The sequence below is a fragment of the Alosa sapidissima genome, chromosome 14, assembly GCF_018492685.1.
Source record: "Alosa sapidissima isolate fAloSap1 chromosome 14, fAloSap1.pri, whole genome shotgun sequence".
Taxonomy (NCBI): domain Eukaryota; kingdom Metazoa; phylum Chordata; class Actinopteri; order Clupeiformes; family Clupeidae; genus Alosa; species Alosa sapidissima.
In genome coordinates this window covers 2,250,949-2,267,832 of record NC_055970.1, presented here as the reverse complement: position 1 = coordinate 2,267,832, position 16,884 = coordinate 2,250,949, and the positions used below count along the sequence as shown (strand labels likewise).

Genomic DNA, 16,884 nt, shown 5'->3' with positions numbered 1-16,884 from the left:
CCTGAATATAATTCTAACCTTAATACTGTTTATGATCCCATGACTAGACATTTTGAAACATTTTATGTAAAATCATAGTAATGCATTACACGCATTACCGGTGACCTTACCTTTTCCGACGCACCTGTGCCAAAAGAGGTGTGCAAAAGCGCTTTTGAACTGTGTCAAATCATAGTGACATGCTATACATTCCAAATGCTCCCAGCCTTCAACAAACATAAAATCAGTAGTTGTGTATCACAGGAGGCAAGTAAAGGTGTGAGATTGAGTATCCAGGCCTCCTGCAGGGAGCATGACCTCTTCATGTAGACTGCAGGTCCCCTGGAGACGACCCTGCTGTGTCCATCTCCTAGGGCTCCCTTTGGCTGTGAGAGCAGACTAGGTGATGCTGCTGGTCCAGACCGCAGGTACATCAGAGGATTGATTGGCTTTTTAACCAACTGCACAGAGTGCAGAAAAATCATGAACTCGAAACATGGACTGGGTCTCAGCAAAGGAGGATGGAATGTGTGTGTTGAGCAGGAGGGTTGTAGTTAGGCGTTTCAATTCCAGTCCAGGAAGCCGAATTTGCATACAGACAAATACATTGCATTAGACAAATAGCATTATACAATGTCAACCATTAAAGTAGGCCTATGCCAAATGTTGTATTCCTATTAAAGATCTGAGTGTGCAATTAAAACCTTACCAAACTCCTATTCCCAAACATATCGAGCTCTTTTGGGTGATTGTTTGTCTATTTTCCTCTTAATCTTACTATGTCGTAGACTCGTAGTCATATGGAAATGACGACTGCACTGCTCGATCGTTTCTTTTTGCAAACAAATTGCAACAAATCAAAACAGGAAAACGTTTTCGTTTCTGTGGCTAGTCGGTGAGAGCGTGTCCGCTCTGGATATCTGAGGTGAGTGACTCCACGCAAAAACACAACGTTTATAATGTTTCGCCACATTATTTGAGTTAAACGAGCACGGTGGTGTCTCGTAAGGAACCAACTAGTGTTCCATAGGTCTTGAAATGGTTTTCTAAATGTGTGTTTAGAGGTCCCAACGCGCTTAATGCTTGCCCCCATAGGTTAGTTAGCATCTTGTGGGCATGCAGGCACCATTAGGCCTATACCAGCTGTCATCCTCCGTGGTCAGTGAAAAATGCTTTTAATTGGCACAAGTTTGAGTTGACGTTGTTGGTGGTAGTCTGCGACATTAGGCTATACTAGGATTTCATTTATTTTACTTGAATAGCCTAGACCCAAGGCTGCTCACATGTTCGCCAGCCATAGGCTATGAAGTTGTTTTAATTAGCTGCTATAGCCTACAACTAATTTTGGCGACTTTAATTATTTTTGATGTTGGCGTTTTTAAAAAGGATGGGGTTGTATGCAGCTTCAGGTTTTAGATTAGATTAGTTTTTATTGATATAAAAAGTTACCGTTGAACCCATTCTCTGGTTGAACCGTTAAAGTGCCTAAAAGGATAGAAGGCTAATGCAATAAGAAGGCGAATGTCTCCACCCTATGGGGAAAACTGTAATTTCATCAGGGGACAAAGGTCCTATTTACCTATTTCTAAATTTTACCTGAAGTGTGTGCAACAACAAATCAAATATCAAACACAGTAGGTCTAGAACGACATAGGCTACTGCATAGCTGCTACAGAAACAAAAAGTACATTCCCATGTAGCCAAAAGACAGAACAACAAAAATTGGGGAAACATTTAAAATTGGATGCCTAACCATGAATCCTCCCCAACCTCTATTGTAATGCTGAACGAACAAGAAAAACATATTTATATTAAGCAACGAGTGGCCAATATATGGGTGGTAGCCTACTTGACCTAACACAAATAGCCTGATAACATGATGCCTAATAGTTCAGGGCTTTGCTGTATTATTTGCTCAGATCTCTGCTGCTTTGTTCATTAGCCTACGGCTACACTATGCCTGGAAAGTGGTGCATCATGGGACGGTTTTAAAATTCCTTGAATGTTTTATGTCTTTTTGGCTTTTTGAGGACGACATGATTTCTGTGTGGTATAGCTTACATATCTTAGCTCTTGTTTAAACATATTGCTATTGTAAGTGTTGAACTTTAAACGTAGCAGCAAGACCGCCACCTATGTGACATGTATGGCATTGGGTGTAGTGCCCTCGTATGCCGTGTACAACTCATACTTACCTGGCAGGGGAGATACCATGATCAAGCAGGTGGTTCACCTTTGGCGAGGCTCTGCCATTGCACTTCGGCGGTAGCTGACCCGAACGAATTCCCCAAATGTGGGAATCTCGACTGCATAATTTGTGGTAGTGGGGGACTGCGTTCGCGCTCTCCCCTGATATGTTGATGAATGATAAAATGAGCAATAGCAAAGTTGACGTGTTAACCGGGAGTTTACTGACTCTGCTACGTTTCAGTGCAAGGGCAATAGAACATTCAGTAACACATGTGCACCATGGATAATTGGATACCCTGAAAGCAGTGCGCGGTGACACGCACAACGTGGTGCCCAGTGCAAAATGCACATTTCCAACACTCATATTTGACTTTAATTCACGAAAACACGAAAACAGATCCTGCCTAATAGTCCGGGGCTTTGTTGCATTATTCGCTCAGACCCTCGGATCTCGGTTGCTTTGTTCATTAGCCGACGACTACGCTACGCGTGGAAAGTGGTGCATCATGGGACGGCTTTAGAATTTGTTGTATGTTTTATGTCTTTTTTGTTTTGTTTTTGAGGACGACTTGATTTCTGTGTGGTATAGCTTACATATCTTAGCTCTTGTTTAAACATATTGCTATTGTAAGTGTTGAACTTTAAACGTAGCAGCAAGACCGCCACCTATGTGACATGTATGGCATTGGGTGTAGTGCCCTCGTATGCCGTGTACAACTCATACTTACCTGGCAGGGGAGATACCATGATCAAGCAGGTGGTTCACCTTTGGCGAGGCTCTGCCATTGCACTTCGGCGGTAGCTGACCCGAACGAATTCCCCAAATGTGGGAATCTCGACTGCATAATTTGTGGTAGTGGGGGACTGCGTTCGCGCTCTCCCCTGATATGTTGTGGAATGATAAAATGAGCAATAGCAAAGTTGACGTGTTAACCGGGAGTTTACTGACTCTGCTACGTTTCAGTGCAAGGGCAATAGAACATTCAGTAACACATGTGCACCATGGATAATTGGATACCCTGAAAGCAGTGCGCGGTGACACGCACAACGTGGTGCCCAGTGCAAAATGCACATTTCCAACACTCATATTTGACTTTAATTCACGAAAACACGAAAACAGATCCTGCCTAATAGTCCGGGGCTTTGTTGCATTATTCGCTCAGACCCTCGGATCTCGGTTGCTTTGTTCATTAGCCGACGACTACGCTACGCGTGGAAAGTGGTGCATCATGGGACGGCTTTAGAATTTGTTGTATGTTTTATGTCTTTTTTGTTTTGTTTTTGAGGACGACTTGATTTCTGTGTGGTATAGCTTACATATCTTAGCTCTTGTTTAAACATATTGCTATTGTAAGTGTTGAACTTTAAACGTAGCAGCAAGACCGCCACCTATGTGACATGTATGGCATTGGGTGTAGTGCCCTCGTATGCCGTGTACAACTCATACTTACCTGGCAGGGGAGATACCATGATCAAGCAGGTGGTTCACCTTTGGCGAGGCTCTGCCATTGCACTTCGGCGGTAGCTGACCCGAACGAATTCCCCAAATGTGGGAATCTCGACTGCATAATTTGTGGTAGTGGGGGACTGCGTTCGCGCTCTCCCCTGATATGTTGTGGAATGATAAAATGAGCAATAGCAAAGTTGACGTGTTCACCGGGAGTTTACTGACTCTGCTACGTTTCAGTGCAAGGGCAATAGAACATTCAGTAACACATGTGCACCGTTGATAATTGGATACCCTGAAACTAGTGCGCGTTGACACGATTTCAAGACATGCACAACGTGGTGCCCAGTGTAAAAATACTTCCAAATAATACACATTTCCAAAATGTTCTGTATATGTTCTAAAATGAGCAGTTTTATCAAAATGCCACTGTTTTGGGGTGTGTATGCAGCAGGAATGTCCACCTTACTTGTTGCACTTGCACTGATGTCCAGGGAGGAAAAGGCTCAAGCCGTGAGAAGTATTTACAAGAGCAAGGTAGTAGCGGCCGCTCATCAATTTCACTGAGTAGTAGACAGCACAACACGCACGCACGCACACACCCAAACCACACATAGCCTATTCATGGGTTTCATCAGGTCCCTTTCCACAGGTGTATTAATCAAGCACCATGCAGTCTGCATTGATAATTAAGGTGCTTGATTTTATACACCTGTGGAAAGGGACCTGATGAAACCCATGAATAGCATCAAGTCTAGTGTCAGGTCGTGGCTAAAACTCACAAGTGAGACAGCATGCATGTTGTTTCTACGGCGGAGTATTGGGGCCACACATGAAGAAGAAAAAAAAATCCATGACGAGAATAAACTCAACATGTAGACATTACTTGACATTTCGAGAGTAAAGATGAAATATCATGTTAAGTTAATCACGACGTGTCATACACTGAACTCGAAATTTCGGGAGTAAAGTTGAAATAGCCTATCTCAAAATTCCGTGAAAGTACAATTTCACCAAATCATCTAGGCTAGGCTACACATTTGCTGAGTCGTCGGCCAACTTGATTCAGTGGCAGGTACTTGGGAGCGGTCGTTCTCTGTAACTAGTTTTGCTGAAAAGTCGAGATTAAAGTAGTAGTGTGGTGTCAACTTTATTCTCGAAATGTCGACACATCGAGATTAAAGTCAACATTATATTTCAACTTTACTCTCGAAATGTGTAGTTTAAAGTAGACATGTCGAGTTTAATCTCTCATAGCAAAAATATTTTTTTTCCTTCATGTGGCCCTACTCCGTCGTAGGCCATGTGGTCTTTGGCCGCATAGCTGAGGCCTGTTTAGTAATTAGGGTGTAGCCTAATGTTAGGTATCCTTATTGAAGGTAAAATAGAAGGGGGAGAGCCCATTTAAAAAAAAAAAAAAAAAAAAAACCTGTTTTGGCGTAATGTGAACCGGATAGGACAGTGGGCATTCTAGGAATGGGTTTAGCAACGGCTCAATCAGATGAGGTGATCTGTATGTGTTCACATTATTGTCATGCAGATGCGAACTTCAGTGTTTGTGGTATATGCCATATAGACTTACCTTACACCACTCTTGTTTTTTCTGACTGCTATAACATTCTACTTAAAATGTTTACATATTGTTTATTCGTCATCTTATTTCATTTTCTTACATTATACACATAAAGTTGCACTTGCAATATACAGATCATATAAGACAAATGTGCATGTTTAGACTGCCTCAGTATGACCACTAGGTGTCCCCCCCCCCTAATGTATTTAATCAGAGCCTTTTTAGATAAATACTTTTACATCTTCAGAGGTGGGAAAGGCACTCCAGTTGTGCTGCATGATAAATATTTATAACATTTGACAACATAAAAAGTGTACATTGCTCTGTTTATTAGGTCCATAACCTTTATACACAACAGGACACAGACGGGATCAAGTCTAACATCCCAGAACCAAATAGAAGGCAGAGTCTTCAAATGCAGAATTTGATCTTGGTGAACACTTCACAAGACCTGTGAACACACATATTTTAAAAATACACCAGTTAAGAGTTTACAGCAACACTGCAATAATTCACACATCTTTCTGATGACTTTTTGGTTAATTAAGCAAGAATATGGCTACGTGGACAGACAGACAGACACACACACACACACACACACACACACACACACGCGCTTTCACTACCCGTACAGGCAATGTCCCATACAGCTCTAGAACATTTAGGCCAACTCTTTCCAGTACAGATATTACACAACCAATTCCAGACAATATCCATTGTGACGACTCACCAAAATATGTATGATTAGATTTGATCAATGCCGAGCTCCTCAGGTGTGGAGATGCCGAGCTCCTGTAGCGTGGGCTTCAGCTCCTGGATCAAGTAGGGGTAAATCTCTTTATGGGGGCCTGATTTGTCCTGGAAAGACAGTGGAAATGAGGCATCAGCGCAAATGTTCTGTAATTCTCCATCCATTTCACTCTTACAAACAAAATGGCTGAGGAACAGAGGGGAGAAGTTAAGTTGTATTTACCGATTGCCCACTTGTATGTATAGCACATGATTTATTCAAGTCCCACAATTCTAGCCGTCATAATGTGAGAAATTCCCACACATATTTTACAGCGCTGTCTGATAACGTTAATCTAATAATGGAGCAGTGTGAATGTGGAAACACACCGTAAGCTTCTGAAACATGCCCCGCCACACTTGGTGGAACGGCAGACAGCAGACATTAAGTAGTAGTGTCAATAAGCTTCCGCACCGTCCATTTAGTCTTTTTATACTTTTGTTTCATTTCACATTTTATTATTATAGTTTTCTATGCATACTAATACACTATACAAATTGGCTTGTATGTATAAAATAATTCTAGTATAATTCAGTGGTTCTCAACCTTTTTTCAGTGATGTACCCCCTGTGAAATATTTTTTCAGCCAAGTACCCCCTAACCAGCGCAAAGCATTTTTAGTTGAGAAGAAAAAGACTTAAAACAGAGCACTGTGCCATCAGTGTCTAATTTATTAAACTTTGGAACTGATAAACACATACAAAATTTAAACATTTGGAAAAAAACTATTTTGAACATTTAAAATTTGAATAATCCATGACTAAATTTATTGCAAATGATTCAAACTAATGTAGTAAAAACAGTGACCATAGCCTACTGAAATATAAAATTCATTTTATGTATATACATGTTCCCGAAATATTTATTAAATAATTGTTTTTAAAGTATTTTTGCATGGATTCTACTTTTTAAATATATGTATATTTTAAAATCTCACCTACCCCGTGGAGTGCCTTCACGTACCCCCATTTGCGAACCACTGGTATAATTTATAGCCTATGGTTTGCATGTTTATGTTTTGTTATAATAAAACATTATTTTCATTGTGGATTTGATATTGTTAATGACATCATTGTTATTTTTACTATTATGCTTAATGTAGACTTTGTTCACATTTATTTAATTCTATTATTTTTAACTAATGTAATGTTAATTTACTGTAAGTCGATTTGGACAAAAGCATCTACAAAATACCATAAATATATATTAATGATTGATATAATAAATAAGACCTAAATATGTATATTTAATTAAATTGTTTTTAAAAAGTCCTCATCTTCTCCGACACCATCATGAAATGCAATACGGTGCCAGCAGCAGACAGATACAACCAAGAACAAAAGCATCAAAACTGCAGGCAACAGGACACCTGAAAGTGCAGACTTGTGCGAGATCAGGTTTGAGGACAGTGCTGACCTTGACTGCCTCCAGGATGCGGATGGCGCTGGCCAGGTCGTTGAGCCTTCTGCAGGCTCTTAGTGCTGAATCCAGGATCTTTGGCTCAGGGACCAGGTCATACCCAATCAGGGTGTTCATGCCTGCAGACAGAAGGAGAGGTTATCCATGTTTATTTCACATGTATACATGGGTCATTCCACGTCAGTTCAACCAGGGCCCACGCACTTAGGTCTCAAAATTCTGAAAAAATTACCAGGTATACCTATGTTACCCAGGAGACACACTGTAAAATTACTCTTATGTAAGATCAATACTTTCCAAGATACAGCCAGTTTTACAGGGGGAGGGGGGGTGTCGATTTTGTTCGGCCTCTTTTTTTTTGTCAAAGTTCACAAGCCCACAGCGCAAGAACTAAACCATGTAGGAGGCTCAAATTTTGTATGCTGGTACATAAAATAGGAATAGTATGTAGCAAAATAGTCACGTTTGGTCTGGATAATCCTGCATGGTCATAGTTGTCCCTCAAAGTTGATACAAATTTTATTGGAGTTTTTGGCTGGGCTCTGTTTAAGCCTTCAGAAGACATTTGTACTCAACACAGGCTCTTGATTTATTTTCCTTACTGAGATAAGTAGAAACACTCTCACAAAAAACAATGAACAGAAAACAAATCCCTTCAGGGTCTGAACAGCAGACCTCACAAGTCTGAAAAATCATTTTAATTACCATTTTCAGAGCACCCAAACACCTTGTGGGAATATAAAGATTTTTAAATATGTTTTTCTTTATTCTCCATGATCCTTTCTTTTTGAAAACACCAATTTGACTTGTCTTATGCAAATCTTTCTTTTTTATTTTCCACCCTGAACATGGGCAAAATGCCCCATTGACATCAATATGTTTTATATAGAGTCACCACACTGCCACCTGTGGTTGTATAGAGTAACCTGTGGTAGCTCTATAAAAAACATATTGATGTCAATGGTGCATTTTGACCATGTTCAGGGTGGAAAGTGAAAAAGAAAGATTTGCATAAGACAAGTCAAATTGGTGTTTAAAAAAAAAAGAAAAGATCATGGAGAATAAAGAAAAAAAATATTTAAAAAATCTTTGTATATTCCCACAAGGTGTTTGGGTGCTCTGAAAATGAGAACCAAAATGATTTTTCAGACTTGTGAGGTCTGCTGTTCAGACCCTGAAGGGATTTGTTTTCTGTTCATTGTTTTTTGTGAGAGTGTTTCTACTTATCTCTATCTAGTAAGGAAAATAAATCAAGAGCCTATGTTGAGTACAAATATGTCTTCTGAAGGCTTAAACAGAGCCCAGCCAAAAACTCCAATAAAAATTGTATCAACTTTGAGGGACAGCTATGGCCATGCAGGATTATCCAGACCAAACATGACGATTTTGCTACATACTATTCCTATTTATGTTCCAGCATGCAAAATTTGAGCCTCCTACATGGTTTAGTTCTTGCGCTGTGGGCTTGTGAACTTTGACAAAAAAAAAAAAAGAGGCCGAACAAAATAGACACCCCCCCTCCCCCTGTAAAACTGGCTGTATCTTGGAATGTATTGATCTTACATAAGAGTAATTTTACAGTGTGTCTCCTGGGTAGGTTGAGACCTAAGTGCGTGGGCCCTGGTTGAATTGACGTGGAATGACCCACATGTATTTACATGATTAGTTAGAGAATTGTGCATTATGCCATTTCAAACTGTGGGAAAAGGTAACGATAAAGCACATGGATTTGTTTACAAGCTAGCGAACGGTTAGCATAAGTTTGGCAGAACTATGTGGATGTTACATGGTAAGAAACACGATTTAAAACGAGTTTCTTGTTTCTCACTTCTCTTTCCGGGACGGTAGTCTCAATGTTGCAAGGTTGGTTTTCCGCCTGGGGACGCTAGGCGCATCGGGGAAAGTCACCATTTTCACCGGAACAGGTCATTTAATCATCCAAATGATTTCTAAACGGGTTTATTACGTTGAAATAGATGCCAAGTTCCCCTTTAAAGACTTCACCGTGGTTGTCCACATTACATTCCAACATGGACATGCTTTCGAACACCATATGATAGGTAGTCATAGTCACCCGGCTCATACCTTTTTTGAGTTCCCAGGCATCAATGTCTGGTTTGCTGAAATAAGTTACCCAGCGAGCATCAAACTCCTCATCTGTCTCCGCCTTGGCATGTGAGTAGCATCGCGAGGCAAGAGGTGCTGCAAATGAGAAATAATAATTATATACATCACCTAGTTATACAGGAATAACAGTAACACCTATGGAAAATACTGACTACTTTTCTTCCAGTGGTCTGTATACGCCGGCTTCCACTCCAGTTCGTATACAAACTTTATTTTTACTAAATTGTGGCCTGTTTACTATTGTGCGGTCATTATAATTTGTGTAAAATGAGCACACAATTTAGCAAAAAGGCCACACTATAGCCTATTTACTAAAATGAGCGCACAATATATTAAATGTTAAGCACAATCTAGTAAAATGAGAGCATTATTTAGTAAAATGAGTGCACATTCTCACAATATACAAAAAAAAATTTTTGCAATGAAGCTCCAGGGCTCTAGCCTAGAAATCTAGACGCACCCGCAGGGCTCTGTATTGGATTAATGTACTACTCATTTTCTTTCTGGTGCAAAAGAAGAATCATTTTGATGCAAAACCAAACTAACTGTTTGTATCCTATATTCTACTCAAACCAAACAACTCTGAAATGTAGGCTATAAAAAAACATCTTGTGAACATCATAAGCAGCTCTAGAAGCACAACTCTGAATTTGGTGAAGGCTTATAGTTTCTCTGGCTTTTTTCTGTCTCAACAGCAAGTAGGATCGAGTCGGGCCATTACATTGTTCGTGGCCAGACCCTTAATCTTTCTAGATTACCAGGGTCTGGATTTTCCAGTCTAGGATTTCCCTTTATCTCATACAAATCGTGTAGTCTTCGTTCATAGTCTAATTTATAATATAATGTATTTGCACTGAGTTGATTCTGAAAAATACGGAACAAAATGCGTTCCGTGTCAGTTCAATATTAGCTGTTAACCTTAAACTAGCTGTTGGGGGCGTTTTATGATTTCCCGAAAACACCATTAATTTTCTGGAACGTTCAAAAAAGATGCATACAAATGACGGTCACCTCCAAACAAAAACCGGGGAATGCTAACTAGAACTACAACCAAATAACGCCAGAGTTGACCATAAAAATGTGTCACCATGACCGCTCGGGGTCTCCGTAGGTGTTGGCATTACTCTTTGCACTGGTTCTACTCACAACTTGGCAAAATATCAGCGGCGTTGCCAGAGTGGCGTAGCCCAACGTAACGTTCTTGAGGGGCGCTGACTTTGAACGCCATAGTCCCAGAGACCAACATCGGTCACAGCAAGGACATGCTTCTATTCTAGTTTAGAGAAAATAATTAATAACAACATGTAGCTCCTGTGCACTGCCACCACCATGGCAATGCCATCTCTCACATAAATTATCACTGCAGGGACAGGAAACGTCACTCTTAGAAAAGAAAGCAAGTGATGGGACAACGAGTTGGACTAGCTGCTACCGTTAGCGTTAAAGCCATTCCTGTGAACTTTCGCGTTGAGTCGTCAATGAGTATTTCCTCTTATGAAACCCTTTCCTGATTATGCGACGTTCTCTAGCTATTTAATTAAGTAGCCGCTAACTATAACGTTAATGTTGCACTGAAGGTGTAACTCAGCGACACATAACATAGCTAACAGATGCTAAGCTGGCTAGGTCATGACTGGCTAACGTTATTTAGCTGGATATTCCTCCAAGTGCCTCTATTAAATACAACCAGCTATTTAAACCGGTGTGATTCAAAGTATGACGAACAGTAGACTAGCCACAAAATATGCCATATTCAAAGCACAGAGATTGGAACCAACTAACGTTATCGTAAACGTCAGTTCTCCTTGACCTCGTTTGAACCAGGCAGCCTACCAGGGGGTACTTTAACGTTAGCATTTTGACACTAGCTCGCTAGCTAACAGTTCAGTATGACATTTGTGATGGACTGATATAAACTAACATTACAAATACAATATGAGAGAAACAGCCAACGGACATTGCGCCTTACCTGTATAAGAGGGACCTGCCCGCGCTAAACTTCTAATTCCTGAGGCTGAAAGCCGAACCACGGCAGAAAACATCATGCCAGCCGGAGCCGTTGCTAATCTAGCTTGCTAGCCTCAAGGTGTTCTAAAGGAGCAGAGAGAAAACTGAGCCTGCGCAATGATACAAATGAAAGCGATGACGCACGGAGCATATATCTATGGTACGGAGCAGAACCTACAGAAGGCAATGCACAAAATATAATTTTCTCATCTTTCTCATTATAGCATGCTCAAATTTGAGAGTGTTTGCTAAAGTTTTATATAAAAACGTACAGGTGTCTCTATTATTTGTTAATACCTGTGCCTTCTCTGTATTTCGTCATGCTTTCAAGTTCTGAGGTTTTTGACTGATCCGAGTTACCGTACAATTGCAGGAAGTGTTGATTTCCACCATCTAGGTTTATTATATTGGAAGGCTAGAGCACATTGCTCTTGAAGTATCTCTAGGAAGGGTGTTTGCTGTTATAAAGTTAGTTGTACCGTAAAACAGTGTAACTATTGGCCAGGAAGCGACAGAATGTCCAGCGGAACGCGTTTGGAAAACGCGAATCCCCTCATTTTTCAGCGATCAGGGGAACGCTTGTTGACAGCTACCGAAGAAGATGAGGATGTCGTTGATCCCATCGATGACAGAGAAATCTTTGGTATCCTTTAAAGTCTTGCCGTTGCACATATTATGTAGCATTTAGTTGTTGCGTTTAATGGCATACGTAATTAAATATGCAATATAGCTTCAGAAGGTAAAGATCTTTATTCAACGAACTGTGACTATGTCGCGTTACAATTGTGAAACGTGACGACAACATAAGCTACCTGTTTAGTTTGTTTATAAAATCATAAATTACATCACGCTGGGTAAGCTAAACTAAATACACAAATGTCGCATCTATTATTATCCTTAAGTAGAACCATATCTTATTAGAAATATTAATGACCCCGAGCACCCTTTGAGCCTCGAGGAACTTAACGTTTTGGAGCAAGTGCGTGTCAGGGTAAGTTGAAACTTTTCCCTCAGGCCTATATTGAAATGGACCAAGACTTGATGGGTGATTTCTTTGTTGTGAAAGATGTCTACCATGTACATTGGGACTTACCTTGATTTTAACAGAAATAAATACCAATTTTAGTTAGGGATTATTTATTAATGTTTATTTGATATGGACATAGCAATTACATTGGACAAACCAGATGCATTGTTTGAGTGTTTTAGCACAGGTGCTAATTCACTTGTTCATAGGCGGGTTTTGAAAAGATAGAGCAATTAAAATATCAAGAAAGGAAAGAGGAAAAACCAGGCAAAGATAGAAAAAAAACAACAACAAATCAAAGAAATACAAGCCATTTTCAATGTAGGGAACATAAATAGGATACAGAGCAAAGGCAATCTGAGCAAGCAATCAACCGGTTAAGGACTATTGTGAGCACTGTTGTTTAGACTTTTGCCATGGATGCATGTGGACCCCTCTGCTCAGACTAGTTAGCGTCTGTCAGATCCACTTTCATATTCATATGCTTAGATGTTTCTTTGCGTTTTATTTAAAGGAGCCATATGTAATGTGCAGTTAACTTGTTAACAGTCTTTTTTGTCATGGAGATTTCCAGATCACACTCAAGCGTATAAGTGATTTATATTAGCAGCTTAAATAATTATTCTGATATTTTAATGTCCCCTGTTGAACTGGAAAATGTAATTGCAAGTATTTCTGATATCTTATAAAAGGTGAATGACCAGGAGAATGCTGTGTCTGTGGAGTTCACTCCTACCATACCCCACTGCAGTATGGCCACACTTATAGGCCTGTCCATCAAGGTGAAGCTTCTGCGCTCACTGCCAGACAGGTTTAAGGTAAGGAGGCACTTAGGAAGCGACTTCTGCAAGCTATGGGGAATGAATGTTCTACTCTAGTGATCCAAACTGCAGTATACTATTTTTGAGCGAAAGTTGCATGATGCATATTTTTTTTCTAATAGATATGTCTTGTTATTTTAACAGATTGATGTGCACATCACACCCGGAACCCATGCCTCTGAGGAAGCAGGTAATTGATGTGCTTAGTATCCTCTCCTACATGCAAGCAGAACTCCGACTGAATTTAACTATATAACTATTTACAACCCAATTGATTAGATAAATAATTTCAATCCTGTCCTCTTCCATGGCTGTCTGCAGTGAACAAACAACTTGCTGACAAAGAGAGAGTGGCTGCAGCTCTGGAGAATGCACAGCTCCTGGAAGTGGTGAACCAATGCCTCACCTCCAAGACAGTGTGACAGCCCTGTCCCCCAGCCCAGACTAAATTCTGTAGCAGTCGCTTACAGTGTCAACCAAAAGGTTGAGGGTTTATGTAGAGGTCTGGTTAGTTAGTACATGGGTGCACGTTAGTGCAACCTGCTCATCAAAAATATGCTTCAGTGCTATTCCTGGGTTCTCTGATTACAGTGTTGGTGTTTGTTTGACTATGCTTTGAAGAGTGACCAAAATGAAGGTCAATGACTGAATGTTTGCTGTAGACGCACAATGAGGATCTCTTGTATTATGGGTTGGGGCTTTTTCTTAAATACAATATGTGGAGTATACACAAATTCTTACACTTAATCTGCTGCCATAATATAATGGTATCCACCAGTTTTAACATTATACTCTGTTATGTATATGTCTGTACCCACGGCAATGTGTTGAACTACACTGAAATCCGGTCTGGTCAAGTGATCACATAGTGCATTGTTTTATTAGAAACAAATATTTTGATATTGAAAAAGCACTTCCCCCAGAAGAATTCAATAATAAAGTTAAAGGGAAAAAAAGTGTCTGCATTTTGTACTTATTGTATTATAGTGGATGGAATCCACTATCTTGAAATCTCTTCTTCAGTTCTTCCTAGGCTTCTTATTATAGTGCATGAAAATGCACTATACTGTTCTTCCAAGGGTTAGGCATGATTAAACTATTAATGGTCCAGTATGTAGGAAATAATGGAAAATAAACTGTAACCATTCCAAAAATGATCACCATATGTTGTCAGAGAGTAAGGAAACACGATTAATTGAAGTAATGGTTTATTTGACAACATTACTCTAACCCGTAAAACCCATGAAAAAAATGTGTTACGGGGCGGAATGTCTTGGAATTTTCGTTTATGTTTTGAACGATTCATTCTAGAATAGCGTATTAATAATGGGCTAGCGCGTCCTCCTATTTGGGTTGCCAAATTAGCAAAGGCCAACTGTCAACAGCTGTCAGTTGTAGTCATGAACGCCTATGAGAGGCAGGCAAATTTCCAAAATGTAAACAAGAAACAAATTAAGTGGACATCGGAGGCGCTTCCTGAGATGGTGACGTCTTCGTCAAACGAAGAATATCAAGTCTGACGCAGAGCTGGCCATATTTCTCCACAACAGGTAGCCTAGGCTACACTGCATCTGCATCGCTAACTTCAGCTAAATATGTTACGTTGGTTAGAGAGGTATTTTTTGTTTTCACTGTTTCCGTAATGTGTAGCTGGGTCATGGTTGGAGAAACGTTAAAGCAGCTGCAGGTCAACTAACGTTAGCTAAGTCTTAATTACATCTGGAAACCCAGAAGAGGCTCGCGTCTGGTAGTCTTGAGAACGTTCACCAGTGTTTTGATTTCGGCCTGCAGAACGTTCGGTAACAATCCTACAAATCGCACCTTTAATTAAAAACTATTAGGCCTTTATGACATCACAGAAATTAGAATCTTGTGCCAGGTGGCCAGGCCACCTGCATCAACTGTCAGTTTCTCAGGCTTTAAGGAAAGATCCTTGATTACTAAAACCAAGCAGAGTATAGCCTACACACATCTGCACTTGTGTATTATTTGAAGTCATTGTCAATGTGAAACTAACTTCTCCGTGGTATCATAGTCAACGACAAAACAGTTATACACAGTTAAATACTTTTACTATTGACTGACAATATGTTACCATTGACAAAATAGCTTGAAAAAGGCAAAACTTACAATAGTGTTTAAATAAATAAGAAACCTAAGGACATTTATCCTGCAGAGGAGTTGCTTACATCTTGTGACTTTGCAAATGATGGTGAATAATTACTCATTGTGGGACGTATTACTGATATCTTTATTATAATTATGTTCCCCATTGTAATCGTGTAATTTGTAATGTTTTACATGGATGTGCGCTGGTGCACGTTCCTGTGGACGAGAAAGGCAGGGTGTAATTGTGCACTCGCCCATCACTGTTGATAATGCACTCTTAAAGGGACACCAGGCAACGTTTAATTACTCATCTTCGTAAGTCGGTATATGATATACGTTAGACCGGCACATCCGGGAACTTGACTCGTGACAAACGTTCTCGCCCCTTTCGGGGGGAAAACAAACAACCCCTCTCATTAATTCCAACGCAAATTAGGGTCAATAAACGTAATTCGTACAGAAATCGCAGGAGTAAATAATAACAAAAAATACCACAAATCAATATGACCACTCAATACATAACCACTTTGCCGGTCGTTGACCGTGAAAGATACCTACAAAAGCTTAATTCAATTAATATAAAACATGTCCCTTCAGTCTCCCGAGTATGAAGTGGTGCAACAACCCCACTCAGTGACCAGAAGTGTCATACGGTCTTCTCTTCTTATGGCTTGTAGCCATAATTTTCTTCTGTCAGGATTTTTTTGAGGACATGGTAGGCAAAAGAAACTCAGGGAGGGGTTCTTAGCTGTGTGGTTGGTACATGTCTACCGGTTCACTCTGGCTTGTTCTGAGGGAATGTTTTCCCCTCAAAAGGGGCATGGCGCAAACAACCTGCTCGTGACGCGGGTCCGGTTGTAAGTATGGAAGAATATCCCGCTTGCAAGTTCAGTGTATCGTACCCGCCGACCGAAGCAGGATCAGTTTACATCCTGCATTCACAGCACAGGGACAGGCTAACGAAACGTGATTGTTGCAAACGTGTGTATAATGGCAGAGCCGGCGAAGAAGCAACAAAAACCCTTGACGGAAGATGCAAACAAAAAGGAAAAGAGCTTCAGACCGAGCGTGTGGGAGTTTTGTAGAGAAAAGGCATCAGGCTTGCCTGGTGTCCCTTTAAAATAACATATAAACAACTCGCCATGGATTTCTGACCAGGTATTTCTTGGTCAGTGTCGTAATGCGTTTTAGGTAGTGTAAGATAGCGATTTTTAGATAATGCGCTAGACCCCTCCTTAGGTCGTTAATTGCCACAACCCTTGGTGCGTTGCTCAATAAAAGAGACGGGCATAACAAAAAACTTAATAGAAATACGTGTAATAATAATAGAAATACGTGTACAATAGTGTACAATATTCTAAAGTAGAATAGTGTTGCATCGTGATGATTATACGC

The 16,884-nt window shown here is 40.2% G+C and overlaps 2 protein-coding genes and 3 non-coding genes across 5 annotated transcripts; 4 read left to right on the top strand and 1 right to left on the bottom strand.

The window, feature by feature from the left end:
- Positions 1 to 2,166: 2,166 nt before the first annotated feature.
- LOC121682539 lies at positions 2,167 to 2,331 on the top strand. Its single transcript, XR_006022611.1, has one exon. It is a non-coding gene; the product is annotated as a U1 spliceosomal RNA (small nuclear RNA).
- Positions 2,332 to 2,889: 558 nt separating this feature from the next.
- On the top strand, positions 2,890 to 3,054 carry LOC121682538. The gene has a single exon (XR_006022610.1). It is a non-coding gene; the product is annotated as a U1 spliceosomal RNA (small nuclear RNA).
- A 558-nt stretch (positions 3,055 to 3,612) lies between these two features.
- On the top strand, positions 3,613 to 3,777 carry LOC121682537. Its single transcript, XR_006022609.1, has one exon. It is a non-coding gene; the product is annotated as a U1 spliceosomal RNA (small nuclear RNA).
- A 1,720-nt stretch (positions 3,778 to 5,497) lies between these two features.
- Positions 5,498 to 11,653, bottom strand: LOC121681313 (cytochrome c oxidase subunit 5A, mitochondrial-like). Its single transcript, XM_042060978.1, has 5 exons — positions 11,495 to 11,653; positions 9,484 to 9,600; positions 7,396 to 7,517; positions 5,920 to 6,047; positions 5,498 to 5,640 (listed from the first exon to the last, which is right to left on the bottom strand). The coding sequence occupies exons 1-4, from the start codon at positions 11,568 to 11,570 to the stop codon at positions 5,934 to 5,936; spliced, it is 429 nt and encodes a 142-aa protein (XP_041916912.1). The 5' UTR covers positions 11,571 to 11,653; the 3' UTR covers positions 5,498 to 5,640; positions 5,920 to 5,933.
- Positions 11,654 to 11,710: 57 nt separating this feature from the next.
- ciao2b (cytosolic iron-sulfur assembly component 2B) lies at positions 11,711 to 14,350 on the top strand. The gene is made up of 5 exons (XM_042060977.1): positions 11,711 to 12,175; positions 12,444 to 12,523; positions 13,252 to 13,377; positions 13,525 to 13,570; positions 13,702 to 14,350. The coding sequence occupies exons 1-5, from the start codon at positions 12,049 to 12,051 to the stop codon at positions 13,800 to 13,802; spliced, it is 480 nt and encodes a 159-aa protein (XP_041916911.1). The 5' UTR covers positions 11,711 to 12,048; the 3' UTR covers positions 13,803 to 14,350.
- The last annotated feature ends 2,534 nt before the right edge of the window (positions 14,351 to 16,884 follow it).

Coding starts and splice junctions, on each gene's coding strand:
- LOC121681313 (XM_042060978.1), bottom strand. CDS start 11,570: ATGATGTTTTCTGCCGTGGTTCGGCTTTCAGCCTCAGGAATTAGAAGT. Junction 7,518..9,483: donor TGCCTGGGAACTCAAAAAAG/GTATGAGCCGGG, acceptor TTCTGTCTGCAG/GCATGAACACCCTGATTGGG. Junction 6,048..7,395: donor GCATCCTGGAGGCAGTCAAG/GTCAGCACTGTC, acceptor CTGTCTTTCCAG/GACAAATCAGGCCCCCATAA.
- ciao2b (XM_042060977.1), top strand. CDS start 12,049: ATGTCCAGCGGAACGCGTTTGGAAAACGCGAATCCCCTCATTTTTCAG. Junction 12,524..13,251: donor TGGAGCAAGTGCGTGTCAGG/GTAAGTTGAAAC, acceptor ATCTTATAAAAG/GTGAATGACCAGGAGAATGC. Junction 13,378..13,524: donor CACTGCCAGACAGGTTTAAG/GTAAGGAGGCAC, acceptor TTATTTTAACAG/ATTGATGTGCACATCACACC.